This window comes from Malurus melanocephalus, unplaced genomic scaffold (assembly GCF_030028575.1).
Source record: "Malurus melanocephalus ecotype Western Australia unplaced genomic scaffold, MMel_1.1 scaffold_86, whole genome shotgun sequence".
In the NCBI taxonomy this organism is placed as follows: Eukaryota; Metazoa; Chordata; class Aves; order Passeriformes; family Maluridae; genus Malurus; species Malurus melanocephalus.
Window position 1 is genome coordinate 903,555 of NW_026623318.1, and position 9,319 is coordinate 912,873.

At 52.9% G+C, this 9,319-nt stretch overlaps 1 protein-coding gene across 1 annotated transcript; it reads left to right on the top strand.

Annotated features, from left to right (window-relative positions):
* Window positions 1-3,185: 3,185 nt before the first annotated feature.
* On the top strand, window positions 3,186-6,738 carry LOC130574630 (THAP domain-containing protein 5-like). The gene is made up of 2 exons (XM_057367964.1): window positions 3,186-3,546; window positions 5,382-6,738. Exons 1-2 carry the CDS (start codon window positions 3,186-3,188, stop codon window positions 5,834-5,836), a joined length of 816 nt encoding a protein of 271 aa, XP_057223947.1. The 3' UTR covers window positions 5,837-6,738.
* Window positions 6,739-9,319: the final 2,581 nt, after the last annotated feature.

Here is a 9,319-nt window from a genome sequence, read left to right on the forward strand (position 1 = left end):
GACAAGGCCGGCGAGGAAGCGATCGCGGGGATCTACAGGGGGCATCAAGATTACCACAACCCCACAAAGCCCTCCGACTCAGTTCCAGAAAGGTCCAGGAGAAGGTCTGCGCACACTCACTTATTTGCATTTGAAGGGGGAAATGTGATCCCGGGGCGGGGAAAACTTACCCATAAGAAGGTGCCCCCAACAGYATCCCCGGGACCCTGCCCACCCCGGACACGCGGATCGGCCCTGGAGCCAGGTGATGTTTCCTGACCTCTCCCTCTTCCCTGCTTTCTTTTTRATTTACTAATGGAACCTAAGGGGCTAACTCATCCCAATTTCCATGCCAAGTGCGTAATTTGCTAATCAAACTTCGTTGCTCTTTTGGGACCTTCTGGCGTTTGTTGTTCCTTTTGAACCCCGGGTATCTTAATGCCCCAGGAACTTCCCTTTGGAGCGGGACTCGGCAGCTGCTGGTTGAACATCCTCCTTCAGAGACGTTTTGCTCGTGTTCAGAGTCTCTTAAGGAATTGAATCGGACGTGTCGTGGCCTTGCAAGGACACGATTKATTCTTTTTACCAGTAAGAGTCTGGATTTGTCACTTGTCACCTTCTCGGTGGCGTGGTGGGAAAAATATAGAGAAGCAGCAGTGTCTGAGTCAGGGAAGAGCCTGTTTGGGTCAGAGCTCCTTCACTTTTCCTTAAAAGAAAACTTCCTTAAAGGGCTTTTTTTTTTTGCCTGGGTGTTTCTGCTTCAGTTTTGTCAGGATGTTTGAATTGTTACCTGGAAATTTCAGGGTTTTAACTAAAACTGGCAAATGCCACTGGTCGTTGTGCAGCGGGAGAGGAAGGGAAGAGCGAGGCTGAAGCCGAGAGGCGGAACTCTGCGGCTTCCACATACCAAATCCCAGGTTTCAAAGGAAAAAACGGGAGCAGTGGAGGGGAGCGGCGGGGAGGTGGGGGCCGGTCCGTGGGTCTGCCTGCTCTCCAGGCGGGGGAGGTTCCCTGCGCTCCCCCGGCCCGGGACCGCGCTCCGAGACGGTGCTCGGTGAGAGATCCCCGGGGCTCCGTCCCCGTCCCGCGGCCGCTGCTCAGTGGAGCTTCCCGCCCCGCCGTTGCCATGGCAACGAGAGGACGCCGCTGCTAATCCCCGCCTCCCTTCCCGTCTCGTCCAATCAGCGCCCTCTTTCCCCCGCGCGCTGCCCAATGGAGATGAGCGCCATTGCCACGCCCCCCTCGTGGAGGCCACCACGTGCCGGGGGGTGGGCGGGGCCGGGGGCGGYGGGCCAATGGAGTGTGAGGACTGGATARGGCTGGGTTCTGATTGGCTGCTGCTGCGGCTTGGCGCGGCTAAGGGGGAGGAAGAAGAGGAAGATGGCGACGCAGCGTGGCGGTGTGCGGGGGGTGCCGGGGGTCCTGTAGCCCTTCCCGAGGMGTAGACCTGGTTCCGGCCTCTCCTCTCCAGCCCTGGTGCGCCTTCTCAAGGACCCCGGCCCCGCGGCACCGGGAGGGCAGCGCCGGTACCGCTTCCCGCCACAGCCATGGGACGGGGCAGAGACGCAGACACCTCCGGGGTGTGCAGGGAGTGGAAACGGGGCCGGACTAGAGTGGATTGTGTTGAAAGGGATGTGGAAGATCATGCACTGCCAGTCCTGCCATGAGCAGGGACGCCTTCCACTATCCCAGGTTGCTCCAAACCCCTGGCTTCRGACACTTCCAGGGATCCAGGGGCAGTTACAGCTGCTCTCGGAGTATCTGTACCAGGGTCTCCCCGCCCTYCAGCCAGGAATTCCTTCCCCATATCCCAYCTCTATTTCAGTTTAAAGTCACTTCCTGTGTCCTGTCCCTCCATCCYTTGTCCCCAGTCCCTCTCCAGCTCYCCTGGAGCCCCTTTAGGCCCTGGAAGAGGCTCTGAGCTCTCCCTGGATCCTTCTCTTCTCCAGTGGACATGGTGAACRTTACCAGCTCTTCCAGCCTGGCTGCAGAGCAGGGAACTCCAGTAGCTCCGTGGCCTCTCTGGACCCTCTCCAACACGTCCCTGCCCTTCCAAGCTGCTGCTGTGTCCCAAATTCCCAAGCACGTTACAACAGGAGAAGCGGGGTACACAGAGACACACAGCACCTTCCTGGGGCCACTTCCCTGTTCTGGTCTGTGGAAAGAAGAACAACAGGCGAAATTAGTGCAGGAATGGGCTTGGGAAGTGGGCATAGAGTGTCAAACAAACATTGATTCAAGGTGAATCAAGACCCCCAAAGGCCTTTGAGTGAAGATAAACAGTCCCTTCTCTCAAAGCTCTGAGGCAAGGGACTGTTTATCCTCTCTCATTCACATGAAAAATGAGAAGTCTAATTCTAGGATGGTGAAAACTTGCCCGTGAAAGGTGCTCTCAGGGTCAGATCAGTGCTGGAGTCAGGACTGGTGATCTTCCCTCCCCCATCTGATCTTGCCCTCTCTCTTCCCTCTTTTCCCTCACTGATATATTTTCCTTACTACCAGAAGATAAGGGCAAAAATACCAATTTCTCTGCTGRGTGTTTAATTTACTAATCAAGCTTATGAGCTTTTTTGGAGCCTCTGCCCTTGTTCCTTTTTGACCATGGGCATCTACAAACCTTGGGATGTCCCTCCTCTTCGCAGCAGGGTGCAGCAGGATCCCTGGATGGGTTATTCCCTATTCCAGTGTTCCTGTCCAAAGATCTCCTCACTGATTGACACCTCTGAGACTCTCCTGTGATATGATAGGGGATCCTTTGGCACTCCCCAAACCTTCATTTTTTGGGAATTATTTGTCCCTCCGCCCTTTGTTATCCTTTTGCTGGATAACCTTTGGAGCACAGGAGGATCCCTCATGGATACACAGATGAACAAAGTTCATGTCTGTGTGTGCACRGCAGGGGTTAATTAAATGTAATCTGCATATTCAAGGAGTATTATGCTGATTTTAAAGGTTTTTTTTTTTTTCTTTTCAGATTGTTGGTTTGAAGCAGTTGGAAAAGACCTGACTCTTCTCTGTGGGRAGCTCCTGTAGGAAGTTCAGCCTTGTGCTTTCACTCAGTCACTTCAGCTCTTCCTCTTCACCAAATCCATGGSGGTTTTAGGAAAAATTTAGGCCTGTTTGGGACTGAGATTGATTAGGAACTCCCTAAYCTTACTTTCTGGTGTGGTTTTTGGGGTTTTACCCCCCATTCCTGGTGTGTGGCAATGGTTTATTGCGCGGCCCTGAACTGCCAGAACGCCACGAGCGGCGCCTACAAGAACAGCTCTGTCTCTTTTTATGGGTTCCCTTTACAAAACCCTGCCCTCCTGAGGCAGTGGATCCACAACATGGGCCGGGACATGGATACCCCCTCCAAATACCAGCGCCTGTGCTCGAAACATTTCGAGGAGAGCGCCTTCGAGAGGGATCCTTTGAAAGTCCGCAAGAGCCGGCGCCTGCTGAAGGAAGCTGTTCCCAGCAAATTCCTTCTGGGGGAAGATGGGAATTGGCTCGTGGGGACCCCACAGGGTATCTGTGATGCAATGAAGAACAAAACCCGAAAACGGATCCGGAATCCGGAGCWTTGTAGGGTAATTGAGGGGTTGGATAATGGGGATAAATTAAATTAGAGGGAGATCTGTGTGTAAAGCCTTGGAAGCAGCTTGGAAAAATATCCCTTAGAGGGCTTAATTAATAATAATAATATTATTATTCCCTAATAATAAGCTTTCATTACAAGGGAGGAGCTTTTCCAGCCAGTCTGACAGATCGCAGCCTTGCCTCAGGGTTTATTTAAAACACTGAATTATTTTATTTTTCATTGAAGGAAGAGCCACATTCCCTGAGGGGGCTGGGCATGGATGCTGACCACGGCTATCTTTTTTTATGACTAATTTGTGACCCAGTTGTTAGAGAAAATCATTGTTCTGGCTGACTCACATCATTTGAAAGCCTTTCCTCTCATTCTGGATTAACAGTAGAAGGTTCTTATGTAAAATCCTTCATTAATATGCTGCTTACACATAACACAGACATCGCTGGAAGCAGCTGGGAGGTGCCCACGTGTTAAAACTGTTGGGAAAAGAGGGTTTTCAGGGATTCATAGCTCCCCAGCAGCACTGACTGTGGAATATTCTGCTTTTTAGGTTCCTGAGATATTTCCTCAGTGGCCACGTCTGGAGGATTGGCAGAATGAATTTTGTAAGCAATTGCTAAAGGAGAAATATGGATCTTTTATCACGTTGGGAAAAGGTCGGTTTTYCAACTCTGGGGAAGATGTGCTGGGTCTGGCCTGGCTCTTGTCACTCCCCARTCCTGGATTTTTAGAGAATTAACCTTTAATACTTGTGAATCTCTGTGAGGGACAATTTAGGATCCCTGGGAATGCGTGTGCCAGCAAAAACCAGGAACAAGGAGTGGAAAAGTTTTAGGTACAGGAGCTGCAGTGACACATGGGGTCATTAATCCTGTACCCTCATTCATTACAGTGAAGTTGTATTTCCCTCATCCCAGACCTTGTTTGTTTGGGTTTGGGATTCACTGAAGAGAAAAGAACTGTTTGGATGCAGAAATAGGTAAATAACTTGAATGATGCCCAGAAAATGAAGAGATCTTGTTAATTAGCTTTAAATGCCCAGCTGCATATTTGCTTGAAGTCATTGATGTTTTAGATTTGAAGCTGTGAGCCCTCCCTGCCTCTTCATCATTCAGGTAATTCCTTTAATTCCTAGAAGAACTTGCTGAAATTTGGGGCATTGCACAAGGAGGAATTAATCAGGGAAAAGACAGGACTGTACCATAAAATCCAGCACCGGGCTGCTGAATTTGGGGCTCAGGCTCAAACTTGAGACCTTCCTCTTGCCAACATTTAATTTTCAACCTTCCAGGTGTAATTTCTGGAATATTTTGTAGAAGTTGGAGCACAGATCTTGTTCACCTGTACCCAGACACTCTTTTAGACACCAGAGCAGCTGCTGCCGCTCCCTCCTTGTTGGATCTTTTCCTGGAATAAGAGATGGTCTTTAGAATGGATGATGCAGGGATTTGCTGGAAAACCGTCAGGGTGAAATATTAATAACCATCATTTCCATGTTCCTTCTGTTCCTTGTTCAGGCTCTCATGTTCCCAAAAGCCATATCCCAGCAGGAGGAGCRGCACAGGTCAAGGATCCACAGGATTTGAAGGGAGGGGAAACTCCTGCCAGCCCCAGCACAGGTTTGTGATGCTGTGGGAGGTCACTGACAGCACTTTGAACTTGGTAGGATTGGAGGGAGGGGGGATTCCAGTTCATCCCTGCTTTATTTTTTTTTTACCCAAAACTTGGGGGGTTTTGTCCAGAAGCAGTGAATCAGGAATTGTTCTTTGGAGATTTATGTTCTATTACATCAGATAACTGGAATGTTTAAAATCTCGTGTTCCAGGCCGTGGTGGTGCCACCATCACATCCCAGGTGCAGAGTGCAGGAGGCACCCAACTGCACAAATCATCCTTGGGAACATCCCAAGACCACAGCTCGCACCAGGGGGAGACATCGGGGAGTCGCCCCAATCCGGCAACAAACCCGGCAAATCCCAAGGGAATGGGCAGCAGCAGCCACTTCCGTGCGTGGGGAGACCTGGACGAGTTCAAGCAGTTCCTGCGGGACCACCAGGGGCGGCCGGAGGAGGCGGCGGTGCCGTGGTTCATCTGCACGGAGTGCGGCAAGAGCTTTGCGCGCCACGCGTACCTGCTGCGGCACCAGCGCACCCACGCGCAGCAGTGGCCCCACGCCTGCGCCGAGTGCGGCCGCAGCTTCCTGGACAAACCCACGCTCAAAGACCACCTCAGAACGCATTTCAACATCATCTGCGTTCCCAGGGTGGCCTCCCTAGGGTAGATGYCGCCAGGCAGCTCTCAAAAATCCTGCTCAGGCCAGAGGTGGTGGGTTATAGTCCCATGTGGGTTAGAGGGGAGTTCGGGGATGAGGCAGTTTTCCTACACTGAATCAAGTTCTGATTCAGTTTGGTGTTGGCCTAATAGCCATTGATTAGGACCTGATTTTAGTTCGTGGCTGGATAATTCCTGTTCTTATCAGGCTCCATCCAACTCCTCCTTGGAGAAGGAGAAGGAGAGAGCAGCGCTGGCTGTACCAAGAGTGGCATTGAGAAAACCTTGTGCACCAAAGAGCACGTGCCGGAGAGCATCCAGGGTAGCACAGAGAAACACTGGAAGTTTTCAGRGATGAAAAATGGAGAATTGGGAATGGGGTTTTCCCCCAGTAAGTTGATGTTTGAAGCAATCAGTTCCRGGCATTATTTCCCCATTTTAGCTGCTTTCCCATGACTGTACCTGCTGAACTAATGCTGGTTTTGGGCTCTATTTTTGTATTAACTCTGTATTTCCTTTGGGGTGAGATGCTGCTTTGGCTTCTGAATTTCTGAGGGGATAAACCCCATGRATATTTTCTTCCTGTGTGTGCCATGTGTCAGTGATATTCCTCTGTGAAGTGGGGAGCAGGGAGAAAGTGAGAGGAGAGGAGGGGGAGCCTGTGGAAGCAGCACGTGGAGATCTTGTGTTTTCTCCCCATGTTCTGGTGGTTTTTGGCATTTTTGATTATTTCAAAATAATCAAAATAAGTTGAGTGCCAAGAGGGAAAGTGTGTTGCCTCAGCTGGAGGGGTTGTCCTAGGATGGATGACTGTATTCTYATCACCTGCCTATGCCCAGAGAAAAAAAACAACCCTTGCTGCACTGGCGAGAGTTTATGGTTTTGTTATTCCTTCCCCACTCAAGGACAGTGTCGGAGAGGAACAAATCACACAATTCCACTATKGCTGYGRAAGGAGCAGCAGCGRGGAAAGCTGTTTCCCTGGGACTGCTTCTGGTTTTTCTTCTTTCAACTTTTTTTCAGCTATTTTTCTCTTGTCCGAGAATCAGAAGATTCCTGTGAGACTCAGAAGAGTTCTGTGAGATGGTGAGTGGGAAATCCTCTAGGGAGCCACCAGAGTGACCCAGCCCTCTGAGACCCCCAGAGGGGGAGCCCCACGCCCAAAGAGAAAAGGACTCTCAGACCCAACAGCTGTTTCCACAGAATTTTAGTAATTCCTTTGTCCCCTTTTCCTATGTCTTGTGGGCATATTGCTCTGTTTTGTTAAATAAACAGTTTTTTTTTCTTTCTTTTCACTTTCCTTCTGTGGAAATTGGTGCCCTGGTGGGGGAGAGGGCTTGCTGGAACTTGGGAGTGTTTGCCCATCCATAAARTTATCTCAAACAGGCACAGGGGTGTCCTCAGTCACAGATTCCAGCTGGAACAAAGTCTCTGGGCTCAGCAGCCCCTGAGGAGCTGTGGAGAATCAGCTGGTGCTGTGCTGGAGTTCCAGGAGTTATGAACAGGATTGGGAAAATACACTTGGTCTCAGAGCATCCTGCCGATTCCAAGTACAGGAATAATGCCCCAAAAACCATTTGGCACTGGCTTCTCATTGTTTTCTTCTCATGAATGAAGTCCTGGAGCTGGCTTTGCTTTTATTCCTCATAGAATTCGAGACTGGTTTGGCTTGGAAGGGATCTTAAGGATCATCCCATTCCACCCCCTGCCTTGGGCAGGGACACCTCCCAYTGTCCCAGGCTGCTCCAAGCAACCCTGGACACTGCCAGGGATCCAGGGGCAGCCACAGCTGCTCTGGGCACCCTGTGCCAGGGCCTCCCCACCCTCACAGGAATTCCTGCCCAATATCCCACCTAAACCTGCCCTCTGGCAGTGGGAAGCCATTCCCTGTGTCCTGTCCCTCCATCCCTGGTCCCAGGTCCCTCTCCAGGTTGGGATGCTCCGATGTGGGATTGGTTTCACAGCCTGGACATCCTGCATCCTCGGGGAGCCTCAGCAGGAGGGAATGTGTCCTGCACTGGGACACAGCTCCATTCCCACAGCAGGGATGGTTCCTCTGTCTCCTGAGCACTGGATCCCATGGGATGCTCCAGGGCCCATGGAGAGAGGGCACAGCTGCTCTGGCAGAGCCAGCTTTGAACTCCCCACTGCCACCAAGGGCAGCATCTCCAGCAGGTGCTGTCCTGGGGATCCCTGGAGGAACTGACATTCCAGGGAAATATGTGCATGGTAAGAGGGGTTTGGAAAATCTTCAGGATAAACCAGGCAGACCCTGTCTGAGCTGGCACCTGGTGAATCCACGGCTGAGATAAAGAAACCTCAGAGTCTTGGGGGAGCTCAGCCTGGAGCAAAGGGGGCTCAGCGGGGATCTGGTGRCTCTGCACAACTCCCTGACAGGAGGGGGCAGCCGGAGGGTTTGGACTCTGATCCCAGGGAACAGGAAAATTKGAAATGGCTCATATTTAGATTGGATATTGGAGAAAATGTTTTTATGAAAAAGGCCCGGCCCTGGGGCTGTGGGAGCTTGGGGTGTCCCAGCTGGGGGACACAGTGCTGGAGGGGACAGGGAGTGATGCCATCCTGGAGCTGCTCAGCCCGTTAACTCTTCTTGTCCCACTGCCCTTTCTTTCCCCAGGATGGGGTCATCCTGACGGTGCCCAGCCCRGGAGAGCTCCATCCATACGGATCCTGGAGCACTGAGGCACCGGAGGAGCTTTTCCCAGGATAATCCCAGGCAGGTGGGACTGTAACACTTCTCCCTGGCCTGGCGCCAGCCCAGCCCCTGGCACAGTCAGAATGAAGGTTCCAGCGTCTGGATGAGCACACGGGGTGGTCTCCAAACCCAGAACGTTCTCACACGAGGGTTTTCTGTCTGGGATGCCCGGGGTGCCCAGCTGAGGGAGTTATCCCAGGGGGTTTGGGCTCTGGGCACTGCCAGGGCTCGGTGCTGGTGGTGATCCTGGGGCTCGGTGCTGGTGCTGATGCCAGTGCTGGGCCTTGGTATCAGTGCCCGTGCTGGTGTCAATGCCCGCGCTGACACCCGTGCCTGTGCCCCTGCAGATGCTGATGCTCCCGCTGGTGCAGGGCTGGTGCCAGTGCCAATGTCACCTCCTCTTGTGGAGGWGTCGATGCAAAGACTGGTGCTGGTGACAGCACCGACACCGGTTCCCGTGGCAGTGCCAATGCTGGTGCCGGTGTCGATGCCAGCGGTGGCGGTGGTGGTGGCGGTGGCGATGCTGGTGCACCGGTGCCACTGCCAGCGCCCGCAGCCGTGTTGGAGTCACGGCCGGTGCCAGCAGACTGTGGCAGTGCCAATGCCGGTGGCAGAGCCGCCGCCGGTGCCGGTGTGGGTGCCGGTGCCAGTACCGCTGGCGGCGCCGGAGCCGCTCCCGGCAGGCGGTGGCGGTACCGGGGCCGCGCCGGTGGCGGAGCCGCTGCCGGTGCCGGTAGGCGGCAGTGCTCCGCGCTCCGCGCTCCCGCCGCTCCCCGCCCG